At 40.5% G+C, this 19249-nt stretch overlaps 1 protein-coding gene across 6 annotated transcripts in view; it reads left to right on the top strand.

Annotated features, from left to right (window-relative positions):
* LOC115336437 (aminopeptidase O (putative)) overlaps nucleotides 1–14439 on the top strand; it is a 207707-nt gene extending 193268 nt beyond the window's left edge. For all 6 annotated transcript variants that reach the window (XM_030003316.1, XM_041120724.1, XM_041120726.1 and 3 more), the window contains 3 exons: nucleotides 7720–7806; nucleotides 10515–10659; nucleotides 13618–14439. In XM_030003316.1, the coding sequence (XP_029859176.1) occupies nucleotides 7720–7806; nucleotides 10515–10655 (228 nt within the window). In that variant the 3' untranslated portion in view covers nucleotides 10656–10659; nucleotides 13618–14439. The remainder of the gene's footprint in view (nucleotides 1–7719; nucleotides 7807–10514; nucleotides 10660–13617) is intronic.
* The last annotated feature ends 4810 nt before the right edge of the window (nucleotides 14440–19249 follow it).

The following is a 19249-nucleotide window of genomic DNA, read 5'->3' as shown; positions in this document are numbered from 1 at the left end:
TTCTTAGTCTCTTCCTTTTTCTGATTTCATTTGGAAAATTTTCTTCTACCAGCACGGATGTCATTGATCACAGATGGGGCCCACATAGGGAGAAGAGTGTCTGGTCACTAATTGGGAGCTCTCGGTTTGTGAACCTGGGGTAGGGAGAAAAGGGCATTTGTCTTTTCCAAACAAGTCCTCAGTGTGTGTGTCATTGCCAGGAATGAAAGTTGTCCCGAAATGCTGCCCTTTGGTCGCTATGCCTTTCTGATCACAGAGAGCAGCAGGGATGCCCTCCGCTCTGCTTGGACTTTCCTAAGCAGCATGTTTGGCGATTCCTGGGCTTCTGTATGCTTATGTAGGAAAGATCCTCCACAGTAGCTGTGGAGAAGCACGTGTTTTATTTGGAGGTGGAAGTGGAGTCGTTTGTACAGTCTGTGGGAGCTGGAGAAGAAGGATCTGATCAGGTTGCTCTTAAGCAAGGCTGTGGTACTACAGGAACTTTTTAACAGTAGGGTTCAATTGCGTTACATAGAACTGGGTGAATGCTAAAACAGGAGCGTGCAGTTGGAGGGGAGGGGAAAGGATGGGAAGGAAATACATGCCCAGAAATCACATTTATAAAGGTGAGAATGTTCAAGCCTGCACCTATTGCTTCTTGAGGCTGGCACAGCTATGGAAGCATGCTGCCTGACCTGCTGGCACACTTGCGCAGTTACAGGTTCAAATGCTGCCAGTTGTCCCACAGCCTGCTATTGACCAAACAACAGAATTTGTTTTTTAAAAGCTTGATTGTACAACACCTCTCTGTTCTGTTACTAAGTGGAGGCAGTTGCTGCGTGAGCTCTACCCATGGCACTCCCATCAGTGCTGTTGAGTGGAGGAAGGAGGGAGAGGGCTTGCAACTCCTTCTCCCCTGTTGCCAGCACCCCTCATAGTGTGCAATTGCTTTATCTATGCAGAAATAAAAATCAGAAGGAGTAAAATGAATTAAGGAAGTGGGATATTGCTACCAATATTACCAAAGTCTAAAGTCTGGTATTCTGCTAAAATTAGATTTTAAGTTGCCTTTTAATGACTGGTTCATACTCCAAGTTTTAAAGTATTTAGACCCCTGTGTAGGCTCCTCAAAATGACAATTAGCTCCTGACAAAAATTATTTTGATTAGTGAGCCCATCGTTACCTTAGGGTTTCCTCAATGACCGTGCTACATTTTGCTGAGTTCTCAGTGGGTGAAGATACTCACGCTGCAGAATGCACAGAGGGAATGGAGGTTGTCCGAGGTGGCAGGAATTGGCATGGAGCTGCCTGTACAATCAGTGGTGTCCAATGCAGAGCATGATGGGGCTCAGTGAACTCCGTCAGCCTCAGGTCCAGCCACCCCTGTCCCCATGGAACAGCAGTTCCTCCCAGTACTCAAAATAAAATGCAGCATGAGTAAAGCTACCAAAAGCCATTTTTAAAATTTGAAATGTTATCATCATTTTGGCCGTAGCTCTGGAGAATTAAGTGTTTAATACTGAGAAAGCACTGCGCTCTAAGAAACAGCATTAACTGAACCCTCACACCATGAGGGTCTCAGGAAGAAGGTTGCCGTGAAAGATGCCTGCTGCTGTGACGCTGTATCTGCCCATGGTTTCTTTGACCCTGCAACATTGTCAGAGTGAGTGCTGTGAGACCCGAGAGATAACTTAGGCTATGAAAAGTCCAGGAGTTTTTGGTCCAAAATACAAGCTCATTTAAGATGTTAGACAGCTTCTTTGCTCAGTCTCCTGACAAACCCTTGGCACACATAATAATCACAAGTCCTTGTCAGAATGATGAATCCATTCTGCTTGCATCCCATTCTGCTTGCATCCAGTAGGTTTTTGGCTGTTGAGTACATTTTTTCAGATTACCAAACTGATACTCTGTCAGCACAGTTGTAACACACATGGCTGTTTCATTGCTCCTTCTGAGCTGCTTCAGTATCTCTGATCATCTTACTTGGGTAAGTGTTCATGAAACCAAATTTGCATGCTAAAGCACGCGTATACTATGGCATAAAAGATACAAATGCCCATTTGAAATTCAGACTATATAGAATGAAAAGTCACTGATGCAACCTGGCTGGTGTATTAAAGAGTAACTATTTCAGCTAAGGTAGAGGGAAAAAATTAAGTCATTAAATGCATGGTAAAATTGGCAATTCTTAAACTGTAATTCTTCCATGTTAAGCAATTGTAAAACCTGTTTTTTAGTCTAAATACTGTCCTGTAACATGTGGCATTGTTCCTTAATTATCTAGGAAAATGATGTAATTTTTGAATCCAATTTACGTGTAGATAGGAAGAGGCTGGAGATAAATGCTTTCAGATGGAGCAGGACAGCATTCCGGTGCTCTGGAGATACCAGCTTCCTTCTTGTTAATTAAAACTAATCTGTAGTAGCATAGCTTGGTTATTTGAAAAAGTTTGTTTATATTTTTTCCTCTACAAATTGGACTGGAGTCTGGCCTCTGAGACTCTTCAATTAACACTTAAGATTCAAGTTGTTCAAATAATTTTTTTCAATAGACTATGATCCTGTGTTTTATAAAGATCCCATATGCCTCCTACCTTTAATAAAGGTTCCATTTTGTTGGACAACAGCTCTTACTGTATTTCAAATTACCCCATTTTCTAAGATCTCTAAGTATGTTGCTTTTATTCAGTGATTTAGATTTGTTGTCTCATGGCGCCTTTTAAATTGGATCCAGCTATTAGCAAAATGTACTCATTTTCCCTGAAGCTAGTCTCCCATTCTGCAGACCAAAGGCTTAGTAAACTCTAGCTTTTTTTCTCCCTTTAATAAAGGCATGGTTTAAATTACCTGCTTTCTAAATCTTACTTGTAGACCTCAGAAGTAAAATATTTATTTTTTGCTTGTATACGTATTATTGAGAACATTAGCAAGCTAGATCATTACAATATAACATAAAAAGATTTCTGTGAGGATGTTTGTTTTAGGCTTGTCTGATCATTTCTGTGGGGCAGGGGAGAATCATATGGATTAGGCAAAGTAATTTATCACCTGGGCCAGAAAAAAAAAAAAATTGCTTTAATTTAAGATGTGTTCAAAGTAGTTTAAAAATATTGCTTCTCAGGTATGTCACTGGGAGCTTTTCTTCTGAAAGTCAACCCATGTATTGGATGCCTTAGATGGGTTTAATCAGTCAGATTCAAGCACCATTTCCCAAAAGATCTTGGCCCAGGTTGCTAAAACAAAGGGACTGTCTTAGAGCTGGGTTATTATTATTATTATATTTTATGTAAGTATTTATTTCAGTTAAATAATCTCATGCGACAGCTTGCATTCTCTGAAAACCGAAGAAACATAATTTTGGTTCCTCAACATCTACCATTGCACTGTCAAAATTACAGGTAATGTTTGAGTTGCAAATAATATTGTGCACTACTGTGTATTTTTCTTAGAATGAAATGAAAAGATAATATGCGACCACTGGAATTATTTGTATAAGCTCTGCTCCTGAATTTGGGACACTCTGCTATTTGACAGTAGTATTCCGTCAAGACGTTTCATCTAGGTGCTAGCCAATACTTAGGTCTTGATGTGGTTGATATTTTTGAAAATGTAACAGCTGGTTTCCAAATGTTATACCTGAGACAGCGAGTGTCTCAGTGTCTTCCTGCCACCTAACTGTGCCTCAGAAATACACTACTAATACGAGTAGTGTCTTGGCAAAACTCACAGTAACAATCTTCATTTAGCTTAAAAAGCTGGTAGTGGTAGTCCGCACCAGCTGCAAAAGCGGGGTGGGAGGAAAGAACAATTTCCAGGCGATGAGGATCCATCCACGAGGAACCTGAGGTCCCACCAGACCTGCAGCACCCCCCCCCCAGCCACCTCTCTCCATCCTTGGGAGTACCAGCTGTCAGTCGCAGGCTCGGAAGGACAGCTCCCAGCCCGGTATTGGAGTCTGAGAAAATAAATTGCCTTTCCAACTTTGGCACATGGATCCCTGCAGTTGCCAAACCAGTAAGAGCCTGGGTGGGTGGGTGGGCGGTTACAGGTGTTGCTTCAGATCCAGACAAAGTGTATGTGCTTTCTGCCAGCAGTAACAGGAAAGATTGCTGTAAATTACTTTTCAGGTTTATTTTATATTGTTTATGGTGTAACCAGACAAAATGACATATGGTGTGCATCTCTGAACCGTGCAGAAGAGCGGAGAGAAAAGTGCAGAGAGAAAATTGGGAGAGGACTAACAAGTTCTTATTTTTGCCACTGAGTATTTGCTCCTGGGAGGAACAGAAAAGCCAAGGAGAGCATACACAGGATGCGGTATGGTTAGCTCAGTCCTACCGCAAGCTACTTAGTTTTCAGAATTTCCTTTTGAGACTGGATTGTTAAAAGTGCCTGTTCACATGACTCATTCATTAGGCTGTGAAGCTGTGGGGTCCGTTTTACTTTTCCTGCTCTAAGCATTGGATGAGACGTTGGGAACTGATTCCCCCCCCCCCCCCATCCTTCTCTTCTGTGAATAAAATACTCATGTTTGTGGTATCAGCCTAGGGCGTGGATTATACTAGAAAAATTACTTCTTTATAGTGCGTGTATCTGAGAAATGCCTGCGTTCGCTTTAGCTGCAGTACGTGTGACATGGCCATCTACACGCCGCGCTGCATGGCGGGCAGGAGCATTACTGACGTACACGTTCCGTCCAAGCGGTAGCGAAGATTTCAGTCCAAGTGGTAGTGAAGATCTCGGTGCCGGCGTTGCACAGGTCACCCCCTGCCCCTCTTGCGCTCGGGGCCAGCCTTGGTTTCCGTGCTCCCCGCTTACCAGGGTCCCGTACCAGACACGGGAGGGCCGGCGGGGCCGACCGCCCCGCTGGTTTCGCGGGCGCTTTGGCAGCAATCGGTTCTCCTGTGGTTCACTCTGCCGTGAGAGCGTTCAGGGGCTTTTGGAGAACAGGAGGCAAATGTGTAATCTGAGGATAACAGACATGCTGCTCCTGCCCCAGCTGGCAAAGCGCCAGCATTTCAGATCTGGAAATGTGCCAGGATGTGTACTCACCCTGGGAAAGAAAGGGAAAAAAGCAAAAGAGAGAAAGAAAAGTGTGTGCTGTCCCAGATCCCACTCAACAAATATTTTTCTTTTAAACTATTTGAAAGGAGGTTGATTGCCAAGAACAGGAACCCCATGGAGGAAGGAACAATTAAGGGAACAGGCACGGCTTAATTGTTCCGTGTTTTCCAAAGCCATTGGGATTCAGATGATCAGGCCATGATACTAACATAAGGCAGCCATACACGACGTTAGTATGTGAGGAGGTAGGACCACATGAACGCCTTCACAGGGAGGACTTCTGTTCTGCTCTCCATGCAGCCGTTATGGTCACACCGGGAAGGCCGTGTTGGGGACGAGCTGGCTTGTGCGCTGCGTGAGAGGGGTCTCTGCTTCTTACTGAAAATTCTCAGAAGTTTAGGCCCTACAGTCCTGTGACGTCCTCCTTTAGGATCAATAAGTATTTTAATAACTGCAGAGAAAAGACAGCTTCACCAGGAGATGTGAAGAGAGCCCTATCCCAGAATACTTTATAGTCTGCTGTTGAAATATTCTCACTGAAGTTTGAGGTCTCGAGCAGACACCGAAAGTGGACTTGCTTGCATATCTCCTGGGTGAGTACTGTAATTGCTGGACCATGAGATGTAGAAGAGCAGTGATCACAGGAGAGGACCACAGTCCCTTTCTCCTCCCTGTGTTTCTCATACATGCTATGAGAATACATGAGGAATTTTTTTTTTTTAAATATATGACAGAAGGTGCAGAATAAAGTGTATCAGATGAAGACGTGTTTTAAATGTGTTCATATTCTGTTTGGTTAACACCCTACAGATGAGAGATGTGTACACTTAATTTTTGAGCCTTGAAGGTTTGGTCCAGGCACAGAGCTGCTCGGTGCTATGAGAAATGCCCTGTAAGAAAGCTGGATTGCCTGGGAAAATTTACGGATGAAATCTTTAGTGTCTCCAGGGAGAAGCAGCAGCTGGGTAGCGTTTTGAAGGTCTACATTATGAATATGGGCATCTATAGCAAACCTTGGAAATCTATTGAATCTTGGAAAGGTATTTACTTTTGCAGATTTAGCTCTGGTTCCACTTGCAGGAATCTTAACAGCTGTTATTTTGTCAGCAAAAAGCTTTAAGAGACAGCTTTTATTCCCTACCATGCGTTGCGCTGTAACTGTTCAGTATCTTACATGCTGTGAGCGCAAACTCCACTCAGGCACAAAACCCCTCAGCATTTTATTTCATTCATAAGCTGTGTTCAAACTATTTCATATAAAAGGCCAGCTGGAAAGAGGTGTCAGGTACCAAAAAAAGGACTTTTCCAGGACCTGTGAGCATTTATCATTTGTTAATTATGCTAATAGGGTTAACATCTAATTACATAAGTCTGTGAAATTTTTTCCTGAGATGTAAAGTTGGCAAGGACTAGGATGACAAGGAAAGTACTTCCAAATACCTTATTTCCAAAAGCAACCATATACTTAAGTGTGACCTTTTTTCCCTCCTTTTCTGCCTTCCATTCTTGATGTTAACAGTAAATCTATCATTCAGGAAAAGGTTCATGTTCAGTTACTTGATATGAGCACAATTTGGACTCAGTTTTGAAACGTTAGAACTGCTAATATTTTACTCTTACTGTGAAAGGTGATTGTTATTGGGTGCCCTGTCTTTTGAAAGATGGTAAGAACAAAGGCTGAAACAGAAGGATTGGGATGGTGGGAGGGTTTTATTGCACTTAACTGTTTTCCTTCAGGATCAGTGCTGAGCCACTAATGGAATATAAATGTTAGGCTGATCACTGCCTACAATTGAGGAAGCCTTGCTGGAGAGTAAGATGACACTTACACCATAAAAGCAGCTAAGAACAAAATCAGAAATTTAAAGACAACATCAAAAAAATCCAGGTGTAGTTCATGTTCACACTACTTAATTAAAAATACTTTTCAATTGTGATTTGCTTGAAAATTTCCATACTTTTCATTGCAGTGTGTTAGTAACAGGTTTTGTCAATGTGCGTTTGATAGAACAGCCTGGCTTTGTAAGTGTAGATGGATTTTAAATGCTTTGCAAGGTGCTTAAAATCTATTACTGGCAAAGATGTGGTGGCAAAACTGTGTTTCATTTAACTGAAAGCTCCCTGTTTCATGGTTTTATACCTAACTCTTATCCTTTTGGCATGGATTTGATATTGGTACAGAATTATATTTAAGCCTGTTTATCACTTAGATTATACACTTTACATAGGGGAAATTATCAGTTACATCTTGTGGCTCTTCCAGATGTTTGCAGTGCTAATCTCCCCCCCCTACCCCCAGTATGAAAGAAATAACCTCTAGCCTAACTTACATGAAAAAAGTCAAGACTGGAGACAGTGGAGGTGAAGATGCTGCAGATCTGTGCCTGGATCTGAGTTAGTTTACCAACGTGGAACCAGGAGTTTGTCTTTGGGCATTGTGAGTTTCCAAAGCCTGGGCTTAAGTGCAGATCGCGATGCACCTCTGCCCAGCTTACCGACTAGTGTCGAGAGGCATCTGCCTGGCTGCTGGGGAAGAAAAATGCAACCCACCCAAACCCAACAACAACAACAAAACCAACCTGGTTAGGGATGTACTGTTTATCAACACTTACACAGATACAATGCAGTTTCTTTTTTTCCTAATTATCCTAATATTTCTTTTCTTCCCAAAGGTTCGTCATCGGTGGTGTGAACTTGTTGTTAAACACAAGTACGTGCCTGGCTATGGAGATGTTGAGAAATTTCTCAGAGAAGATCAGGTCAGTTACATTTAATTAGCATTTTAAAAATAATCAGCTTTTTGACACCCTTAAAGTGAAACTAAAAAATTATTTTAATATATTTTCCTGCTGCTGTTTGTCAAAAACCTGAATATGTATTCAGGTTTTGCTTCTTTTGCCCCTTAAACATTGTACTTTAAGGAAGCCACTTACGGGTATTCAGCCCACCTAAGCATGCTAATCTTCTGGTAAGTGGCGAAATAGGATATATTCCCTCCTCTCCTTTCATTTTATGCAAGCCAGAGGTAGGAATGATGCTAGGAAGATACTTCTCAGCATTGGTTCCTTTTGCAGGATGACAAAAGCAAGTCTAGCTGTGACTGCTAATGCATATAGATATGATCTAGATGCAAAGCAGTCAGTGCTGTGGTGACTTCAGTTTTCAAGATGACGTCCAGAGGGAGAAGCATAGCACATTGATACACATCCAGAGAATGTGGGCCTCTCCACAGTTAGGAAAATGCTACCAGAAGATTTTGAAGGTCTTAAAAGGCTGGCCATACATGATGTCTTTACTATGGCTTTTAATTTAGGCCATTATGAACTTAAAATTCTAATTGTACCTCTGCCTTGTTCTTTCTATTTCACTTGTATTATTTTTATTCACTATGAACTCTATAATATCAAGACATTCACTGCCTAGGAAGACTCTTATATATTTAGGATGAGTGTTATATATTTAAAATGTATGTGAAAAATAGAAAATGTTGCAAGATATTTCAAAGTCTAGGCAAGCTATTAATGTCTTTACCTTTTATGTTGACAATGAACAAAGCTATTTACAGCCAATGAGTCTTTTGTGCTTTCAGGCAAATACATTTTGTCACAACAGCACAATACAATTATTGCAGTCTCTTGTGCTCTTTCTTCCAGCTCTGAAGTATACCTCCTATTTATATCTCAGCCAATGAACAGGCCCCAGTCTTCCTGGCAAGCTCTTTATTAAAAAAAAAAAAAAAAAGCATAAACCAACATTATTTATGAAAATAAGGAGTTATATATATTGTGTGTATTTTAATCCTATGAAAGGATGGTGATAACCACCAGCAGAAGCCTGGGGTGGGGGGGCAGAAATCCTTGAGTTCATAAAACCAAACATACTGAATTGCGTTATGTTTGGAACAGATACTGTGCCAAATAAAGCCTAACATTTTCTTCAGTGCAGGGAAATAATTTTTGCAACTTTTTTTGACGTAATCTTCAATATCTTTTATTTACTCCAGCAGTGCATATAGTTTATGGCACATCCAGCTTCTGGAGTGATTACAACTCAAATCAGAGCAGTTGCATGTCCTTACTGATCACGAAAAACTTGACTTTTTTTAAAGTCTGGGAAAAATGCAAATGTGACTATTTAAATCCTTTTCAGGTCTAGAAAAACCCAGTGTGTTTACACATGTTAATGTTTAGGCTTGGAGGTAAATTATTAACACTGGCTAGAGAAGGTAATTCCTATTTGTAACAAAATTCCAACATTTTGAAATTCTCTGTGAAAGTGACTGGAGCCCAGCTCCAAGGCCGTGTGCATGCCTGGTGTGGCTGCCAGACCCTGGTGCAGCTGCAGACCCTGGAAATCTGAGTTCTTGGGTCTCTGGACGGCAGAGAGCACAGTCAGGGGATTGGCAAAAAGTCTGGCAGGTTTCTGCCACTTTGGGACTTCTTCCTTTAATTTCAGTCTTTGTTAAGTCTTGTTGAAGCTAATTTTTATTACGGCTTACCACCCAATGCTGGAAATTGTGAGGAATGGTATTAAAAATTGTATTTTTTCAATGCTATCTAAATTTTTCCTCAACTGTCCAAACATTAAGTACAACTGTAAAAGTCAGTGTGCTGCTAATATTTTGTCACGTGTATAATCCTATTTTGGTAAGTGCAGCTTAACTGAATTCCTGTAATTAGGTGAAAAAATTGTCTCATCAGAAAAAAAAGGCAATCCCCAATATGTTTCCTGTTAAGTTAGTCAGTGATTTGCTACCTGCTGTCGAAGGGCCCCAGATCTCACCCCCAGGTGCCCCGTTAACTTTCTTGATAGCTGCTATGTCCAGAATGAGTAGTTAGGAAAAGCCTGCCTTCCCAAACCAGAATTTGTGCATGTTCAGCTGTATCTCAGATGTAAAGAGAAGAATCTGAAACACACACCTGACCACATTCAATTGGATGTCCAGTTACAGAATTGCCAAATGGGAATTCTAGAGTGGAGCGTTTTGGTTGGTGTCCTCTTTATTCGTGTGTGTGTGTTTGTGTGTGCGTGCAAACATCACAATTGGAAAGAAAACATGTATCCTGTTGAAGGAAGGACAAGCTGTTTTCTTCAGGGGCATTTGGAAATATTTCAGGTAGTGGATAAAAGAAAACAGATTTCAGCTTGAAAAGTGGCAAGAAAAACGGAGTGAGGAAACATTTCCTTGTCACAACATAATATACACCTCTTACATTAATATTCTGTTCTTATACACTCAATACAACATATAGACAGCCACCCTTAAGCTAAAGAGATCCAGAGAAAACTACTTTTTTGGGGAGAAGGGTAGGTGCTATAGGGGATATGGTATTTTATGTGTTTTGGATTGTCTTTTTTGTTTTGTTTTGTTTTTAATTAAATGAGTACTAGGAGGTCAATGGAATGAAAACCAGCTAACTAGTCATTACTGGTGGAAGGATGCCTGTGTGTTATGTTCCTCTTTCAGGCAATGGGTGTGTATCTCTATGGTGAATTAATGGTGAATGAAGATGCAAAACAACAAGAACTTGCACATAAATGCTTTGCTGCAGCACGAGAACATATGGATGCCTCCTCAGCCAAAGTGGTGGCAGAGATGTTATTCTGAAGAGGTGATTTTTCTTTTTAAATTAAACACCCTGATTTTGCCTCATACAGAAAGAATATGCAGAGCTCACTAAATGTTGTAAACTGTGGCATACCATACAGCTTATGGCTGCTTAGCTTGAGAAGTAACTCTTGTTAAATGTCTTGCTTTTTTTTTTCTTTTTTTGAGCCCAGCTGCTGGAGCAGTGAGTTAGATACATGTAGGCACTAGCTGGAGAGCATGGAGCATGGCTTTGTTTTAAACTCGGTAATGGACTGTACAAGAGGCAACTGTAAGTCCAAATGGCCAGAGAGGGCCAGGCTCCACCTGCAGTTGTTTCCCGTTCGGTATTCTTCACTCTGCTTACAGAAATTGCAATTCTGCAAGGAGCATTTCTGTTTAATGAAGCTGCATGTTGACTTGATAGGCAGCACAGTCTTTGAAAAGAATCTGAGCCCACCAGTGAAAGTATGAAGCTATGCACTTGGAAACAAATCTGAATCATGTGAAAACAAGCTGATAAATGCTTTTGTGTTAAGTGTAGTGAGGCCTTCGAAGACTGATTTTGAGGTAAGAAGAGTAGCCTTAACATGAAGAAGCTGTGTAATATCATACATAATCTAGCTTGTTTCTGAAATTAATGGGGAGGAATCACCAGAGAATAAGCAGAATTGCAAGAAATATGCATGAAATAAAGATTGCTGCAGGCTGTAAACTGGTAATTTGCAAAGATATTCTCCATTTTTCAGTCTATTTGAGTAGCCGGAGGTAACCTTACAGTGTCTGTACATGCATGTTTAACACATACCCAATTAGGATTGGTATGAAGGTCTCTTCCAGTACAGCATACCTCAGATTTTTGCTTAATGATATAACTCATCTGACAGATTGATTGCCTTGGTTGTTCACATAACTTTACAGTTGATCTGTGGTATCAAAATTCAGGCATCTAATTTAGCAAAATCATCATTTTCTAATTGGTACCGAGCAGAAATCTTGATTTTCTCGTGTTCAAGCCTGTACATGTAGCCGTACTTGATAGCGAGTTCTGCTTGAATTTGTAGTGTTTACTTCATTTATATGAAATACAGCAGATGATAGATACCATGAAAGCAAGTTTGTTTATGAATAGCCATGTTGTTCTTCTGTATAGACAAGAACTGTACCTGCCGAGAAAACTTTTTGGGAAAGGTGGATCAGATGGTAGAGTGCCAGGATATCAGTTATGGGGTAGGAGGGTTGCCTTCTAAAACAGGTAGGGTTAAGAGACTTACTTGTGTGCTCCCAATTATTGAGGACCCATAGGAATTTGAGCTATGATGTTCAACAATTTTTAATCTGGTAGATGCCTTCAGGTGTCTGAAGGCCAGAAACATGGAGATGCAGTTTTTTCTGGTACTACTGTACTAGGAACTGTCTTTCTATAGTTCCTTCAATAATAAAATAAAACCCCAAATTTCTACAGGCTTCTGGTGGTAAGTATCTAGCACAGGAAATTACATGGTATGTGTGTGTCAGGAATAGGCTAGAATTGCCCCTTTGACTTTTCAGGCAGACTAGAAATGCATAAAATCTAAAGATACTGTTATGAGAACAACACTTGTGTGACTGCACAGCTTTCTTTTAATGTTGTGGCTGTTTGGGTTCCTGGCATGATGATTTGTGACTTAAGATTAAAATCACATTGCCAGGGATTACCACACAGCCATGACCGCAGCTGCTAGTAGGAAACCCACCATAACTATCCGATCCGTGCACAGTGTGGAATCCTCTCTGTCCATTAAAAAAAAAAAAAAAAAAAAAAAAAAAAGAGGAAAGCAGCAGATGCATCATGGAAGACTCTCATCCGATAATTAGCTATACCAAGATGGAGACCTCTCTGGCAAGGTGCAGAGCTTAGCTGATTGGTGAACAGTGATTGTTTTCCTCTTTGTTCACAGTGGCTAAGTTCTGCACCTGAAGAGAAGGGGAGAGGAGACCTCGCTTAATGTCAGCCTGCGCAGGGCAGAGAACGTTTGCTGGCTGAGATACCTTGCTGCCGAATGGGCAGGTTTACAATGCATGCCTGTGTGTGAGATGCAGTATATCGAGGATAAGAGGCAGAGGTGACTTGGGGTGGACCAAAGACTCTTGGTTTTAGTCGAGAACACACAGCGCTCCTTAAATTCTCAGTCTGACTGCAAACGTAAGGCATCGCCTACAGTAATTTTGTTGCCATGCTTTTCTAAAGGTCAGAGGAAATAAATGTTTGTGACTTTAAACTGGAGTTGCCTATAAAGCTTTGTTTCGCAGTCTTCTCTTTAATGGATGCTGTCATGATCTCTCTGCAGTTGTAGCTTAGCACTGTGTGTCGTTTGCAGGAAATGGTTGTTTCCGACTGGAGCTGCCACTTACGGCTGCTGCTGTTGTTCCAGGCTGTCGATGGACCCGTCCTCCGGTGCCTACTGAGCTGATATCAGTTCTGATTTTACACACTGGCTCAGTTCAGCAGGAACAGGAGTCGAGCCCTAGAGCAAAAAAAGATGTACCTTTTCTAAGAGCCTTTGAGAAATGTTGTTACTGTTTTCTCTCAAAAACCGAATTAGTATGTATTACGATGTCCTGATGTTAAACACTAAACGGCCTAAGGTGGAAAAGCTGCCTCAGTACTGTCTAGAGAACTGTTGGCTTAAGACAAGAAGGTACGTGGATACGTAGCACATTGCAGAGTATTGCTGTGGTAACTGACCTCCAGCGTTATTTTCAGAGTAAGCTGCTAATAACCAAGAGAACGTGCTTGCAGCGTGGATCTTCCCTGTCTTCTCCAGACCTTGATGTGGTAGCTCTAGAATTCTAAAGAGATCATTGTTAACTCTGTAACCACAGTTATGGTCTACTGGTAACCTAAAAAATAACTCCATTTGGAAAGCTGGGGCTATCAAGAATGCACAGATAGTCCTTTATCATGACAGAATAATAACTTTTACTGCTGTTTCCGTTGCAGGAAAGATCACAGAGAAACTCTTTTAATATATCTCCTACTAAACCCTGATGGTACTAGGATTTCATTGACCCAAGACATCAAAGGAAGGATTATGTGACTGCTAAAACAATCAGCTGACAGAAACATTCACCTCTCGGTATTTATGTCTTCCAGAGGCTCACTGTAACCAAGAACGCATGTGCACAAAACAAACTACACATGAACACACATTACTGTGGCTTTAGGTAGTTCTTTAATACAATAAATTTGGGGTTTATCCTTGCTCTTTGGTGGTACAACCATTCCAGTTTGCAGATGCCAAGCAGTCTTGATTTGAATGATTTTATGTGCTCCAGTAATTTGGCCAACATTAGGAATCTCTGAAATTCGATGAAACTGTATTCTGTACTTAAAATTTTATTTGTAACTTCTATGTCAAATTAAAAAGCCAATATAAAATTAGCAGGAGCTGGGGTGGGGCTGGGGAGGTTAATTGGAAGTGTGAAAAGTGACCAGCCATCATCTTGTGATGGGATGGGGCTGAAGGAAAACAAAGATCAGCATTCTCTCTCTGTCTTGTTTAGGTTAACTTTTACCAGAAATGTCAGACCTTCCATTTTCTGAAAATGTCTTCTATACCCCTGTGCTGCTCCTTTTGCACAGTGATATATCAACGTTAGCTCTTCTTTCCTAGGACAGTACCGCTCCACTGATCAGAAGACAGCTTAACTGTTCCTTTCAGAGACTAAGAATTTAAAACACAAAAATTTGTAAACATATTTACTTTGTACACTATTGTTTTACATCAAATACTCTTGTAAAAATAAATACTTTTTTCAAGTATGTGTAGTCTTTCCATTGCACAGTGGTTCAACATTAATTTACAAACTTAGGAACAAGAATGACCCCATTTCTGCTTTTCCAGTAGGAGAGAAGCAGCTGAAAGTTGCTAGTTAATGGATATTAACAAAAAAATTAAATGTGTTAATTAATTTTTTTTAAAGTTCTTGTTCTCAGAATCCAAAGTAAGAGCCTGCCTCAGCAGTGACTTCAGTCCAATGAGTACAGTTCCTCTTTACCTCACTACATTTTCTGACCTCCCCCTTTCCAGGCACACAGTGTCAATACCTGAATTATGGGACACTCAGCAATTTCTTTCAAATGCAGCAAGAGTTAGGAAATTGTCCAAGAACACGCAGAGATACCGCAATGACTTCTAATGTAGTTTTGCTCACAGATGTACTTATTAAGGGATCCCATTCATAAAAGAGTTACACTTCATTTCCATTTCACAGGTTTTTCTGCAAAGGAAACCAGCTTAGTTTTTGCCTTTTCCATTGTGTAAGGGAAAGAACCCAGAGCTGGATAAGGCTCTTGCACAAGACACCCAGAAATTAAATATGTTGTAATCCTGTTCATAGCCAGTACTGTTAAAAAAAACCTACATGGTAGGTAAGACATTCCACACATTTGCAAATATCACCAAATTTTTGTTCTTTCAAAACACTCTACTTAATTACCTTACCTTTTTATAATATTGAGCACAGCAGTAGTTTTTTTTGCTTGCAACAGCTGTTCCAGTCTGTCTCAGCAGTATTAACGTGAGCATGAACTTGAACATTGAGTTCCCTCGCAACAACTTTGTGATCCATCATGCATTGTAGCAACTGAGAAAATGAACAGAAAATAAAACACTAACACCAAAAACAACGTAAAAAATGGCAAAGAGGTGGCAAGTCTGGCCCAGTATCTGGGCTTGTATGGCCTTTTGTTGTTAGTCCAAGCATTGCTAAATAGAGTGAGGCTGCAGATCAAGAAGGAAGCTGAAGGTGGCTTCACATAGTTACTGTCACCATAGCTCATCAGAAGTAAGAGAGAACAGGAGACTTCTGTCTGTATTATACAGTAGCTTCATTAACATGATACAAGCATTAGCATTAGTTTAAAATCCTTCTGAATCATGTAAAAAGCTCTGGGAGTGAACCATACAAAGTGTCATTTAAGTTTTTAGCAGGCCCTATTGAAAGCTTAGCACGAATAAATAAATAAATAAATAAATAAATAAACCAATGTTACCGTTTATTTTACTCAAGATTCTCCCCAGATGGGTGTTTCCATATTAACTTCCTGAGAGGAAGAAGTTGTAGATTCTAATTATAGTAAATAAAAGCAAACAACAAAAAAAAATCCATTTCCAAACTTATTGTAACTAAAATCATTACTGGAAGTGATTTATCAAATGATACTTCTATCCGGACTTGACTGTCAACACACTAAAATCCAGTGAAACTGCCTGTTGTTTAAGAAGGTGTTCTTAAGTATAGTCGGGCATTTGGGGAAAGTGGCAGAAACATTACAACATTAAATGTCTGTTCGGAGGTGAAAACTGAGACTTTAGTGGTAACATACATTTACATATCAACGTACATGGCTATGGCAAGCACAGACATTCACGCAGCTGTGTCTTTGACCTACTTAGATTTCATTCTACTTCTGTTTCATAGTCAACCGCCTCTGAATAAAATAAAGCATTTTGTTTGTTTTTTTCTCCCATCCCTAATACAGTCCTTTCCAAACACAGTGGTAGTTTTACTTTGTATAGCGTTAGAAAGCCCCATGCAGAAGGCTGGACTGTGTCCCACTCATTTCATTGATCGAACAGCTGGTTAGGATCTCACTGATACTTGTCTGGACATAGCTTTTAACTGTAAAAATGAATGTCAGATTAAGCTAAAACTGTATCCATACAGTTAGGCAAGGCTCACCACCTATTTTCCTGTGCCACTTACTGGGTCACTTCTTCACAGTAAAGGCACACCATAAATGAGGGGGTGACCTAGGCAAGTCCCTTGCCCCCTCAGAGGAGCTGCATTCCTGGTCATATGCTTTCTGCTACAAACATGGGGTAAAACATACCATTTTGCTGGCAGCAGTTCCTCCGCTTTGTTTTCTGTCTTCAGCTTTGCTAGGAAGTGTTTGCAGCTGCTGCTGGCTGTGTGTTTTCTCCTTTAGGAGGGAATTAACTGTACCGTATTGCCCATTCCTTGCACATAAGAGGGAAGGAAAAAGGTCTAGCCTGGAAACAACAGGTCTAGCCAGAAATGCAGCCTGAGCAAGTAGGCAGCTTGAGAAAACAAGTAGGACTCAAGACATAAGGAGCCTATATGAATTTCTGACACATGAAAAGCACTATGAAGAAGGATATTACAAAACCAAAAGAAGTTCTATAGAGCTAGGCCATGATAATGTATCACCACGCAGAGTACTGCAGCCAGCCAGTTCATCTCCACAGCTCATAAAGTCTTGAGAGCTGGTATTTCTATTACAGAAAAGTTTAGCTGTTTTGTTAGAATTTGCAGGTGTAGGATCCTCTGCATACCTTAAGCATGGGGGAGGAAACCATGGCACCTTTGTAAGAATGAACAAGCAGCTAAGTTACAATATGCCATTACATGCCAAAGGCTTTGCTCATTTTAAGTTGATTCTTTCCATGCAGAAACTGGACTGGAAATATCTGACAAGCCTACACCTTTCAGGATGGGGTTGCCCATCGTAATATGCCCAATACGTAATGGTATTTTCCTCTGGGCAAAGCCCTCTCATAGTAGGGCTATATTCTATAGTAGGACTACCATTTGACATAAACCCACATACTGAGGGCAAAACCTTCTTCTAATTCACTGCAAACCTTACTGCAGGACACTAATTCTTAATATCTAAAAGTAAATTTTTTGTGGTCTTTTAAAACTATAAAATATCCACCCTTGTGCTACAATTGCCAGTATTCGTGAGTCAGGTTTGATATCTTCTATAACAGGCAAAGATTTTAACAGATATGCAAATGCATTTCTGTTCTTGGCCCCAATCCTAGATGCCCAGAGTAGTAGTAAAAAAAAATTAATTGCAAGGAACGACAAGGAAGCGACCAAAAAGAGGAGCCTGACTCATCTAGAATTTCACCACAAGTATAATGAGTTTAGGCACATATAAATACTTAAGTGAATGTGTACACTAACACAGATATGGTCCCTTGTTTCTGTGGGCACAACATATTGGAAAAATTATTTTAAAAACTCACCTTGCTGGCAAGCTGACATTTTGTGCCAGTGAAATATGCCAGTGTGTAAAGAAATTGAGACACTTGCACAGTGCTTAGGAGATAAACTGCATTTGTCCATTTACTGTGAGTAAAACAGAGGGCATATTTTCTGCACAAAATTAAGGGCCTGATTCCTGCTGCTTATAGCTGCCAGAAGAACAGGCATTTGTTATAACTGTTATTTGAAGGCATGCAGAAATTGCAGTTGTGTAAAGATTTGCTTTTTCATTATAATTTATGCATCAGGAAACAGAACTGAATTATCAGCTGAGCATCACTTTGTATTAGCACAGTACCCCAACAGCGGTAATGCCCACAGTACTACCATGCAAAAGCCTGTTTTTGCTTATTGCCCCCGTTGTAGAGATGACAGCTTTGCTGTCCCCTCGCGCGCTGCTGAGCAGCAGCTGGGCATCGTTGCAACCTTCAGTTAATGTAGCTCACTTCAGCCGTCTCTGAAAAATGCTGCTTCTCTGTGTACTTCCAGGCTTCTCCTCTGGGCTTGCTGGGAGTGGTGTCTCAGCACTGGGGCTCTCTGCTGAAACTCACTCTGGGGCACTTTATTCATGAGCCAATGGTGTCTGTTTTGCCACTAGCATCATCCTCAGCCATCTTGACTAGACATTGCTAGATCTAAACAGGCTAGTTTGAGAAGCTGGTGTTTGGCACCATAATGTATTTCACTTCATCTTTAGTCCTGAAAGGACAGTGGTCATCATCTACTACACAGAAAAAAGTGTATTTTCTTTTAGCCTCATGTTAACCTCAAGTTGTTACATCACAGTATCATCTAACTTTGTTCTTTAGTTGTTTTTATATTTGGTAGTAACAGCTATCTGCTTTACAACTGTACCCCCTTACAGTCAACTCTTGCAAACAGAACAAAACTAAAAATGACCATGTGTCAGCAGCCATCTTACTCCATTCTGCATCTCTCTCTTGTTGTGCCCGAAGCTCACCTGTTTAACTGCCAAGCATGACCAATTAAAATTTCATTCCAATTTTTTCAATTTTATGTCTGAAAAGTACTCTTCCTTTTTCTTGTGCCTTAATGTACAATGTAAGCCCCCTCCTCCCTCATTCCACCTTCCATATGCCCCTTCCCTACAGTCATGGCATAATTCATTTTGAACTCACTTTGTTCCCTTCAGTAATACAGCAATATTACTCTGCAATACTGCCATTAAGATTTTGTCATTGCCACCACTTGTGCTGAAACTGCCCATCACACCCTAAGCTTATTATTAGTTCCTCCTGTTCCTTTTGACTATAAGAAGGCTTTTTAATAAGCTCCCCATTTTAGTTGAGGGAAAAAATTGTCCCTGTTTGCTTGAATATAAAAAAAATGCAACTACATGACATAAATGCTGAATTATTTTTTTTTTTACATAGATGAAGAGTCAGATGAATAATCACTCACAAGGTTGTCCATTTTATGCAAGAACAAGTAAGCCCATCTACTGAGATTTTATGGTTTCTATACACAGCTTCTCCACTTCTCCCTAGCACTTGCCTCTCCTTTCTTCAGTTAAATCACAGGAATGCACAAGTTTC

Source organism: Aquila chrysaetos, chromosome Z (genome assembly GCF_900496995.4).
Source record: "Aquila chrysaetos chrysaetos chromosome Z, bAquChr1.4, whole genome shotgun sequence".
NCBI lineage: Eukaryota > Metazoa > Chordata > Aves > Accipitriformes > Accipitridae > Aquila > Aquila chrysaetos.
Note: the sequence above shows the minus strand (reverse complement) of the source record. Positions and strands in the feature narration are given on the sequence as shown.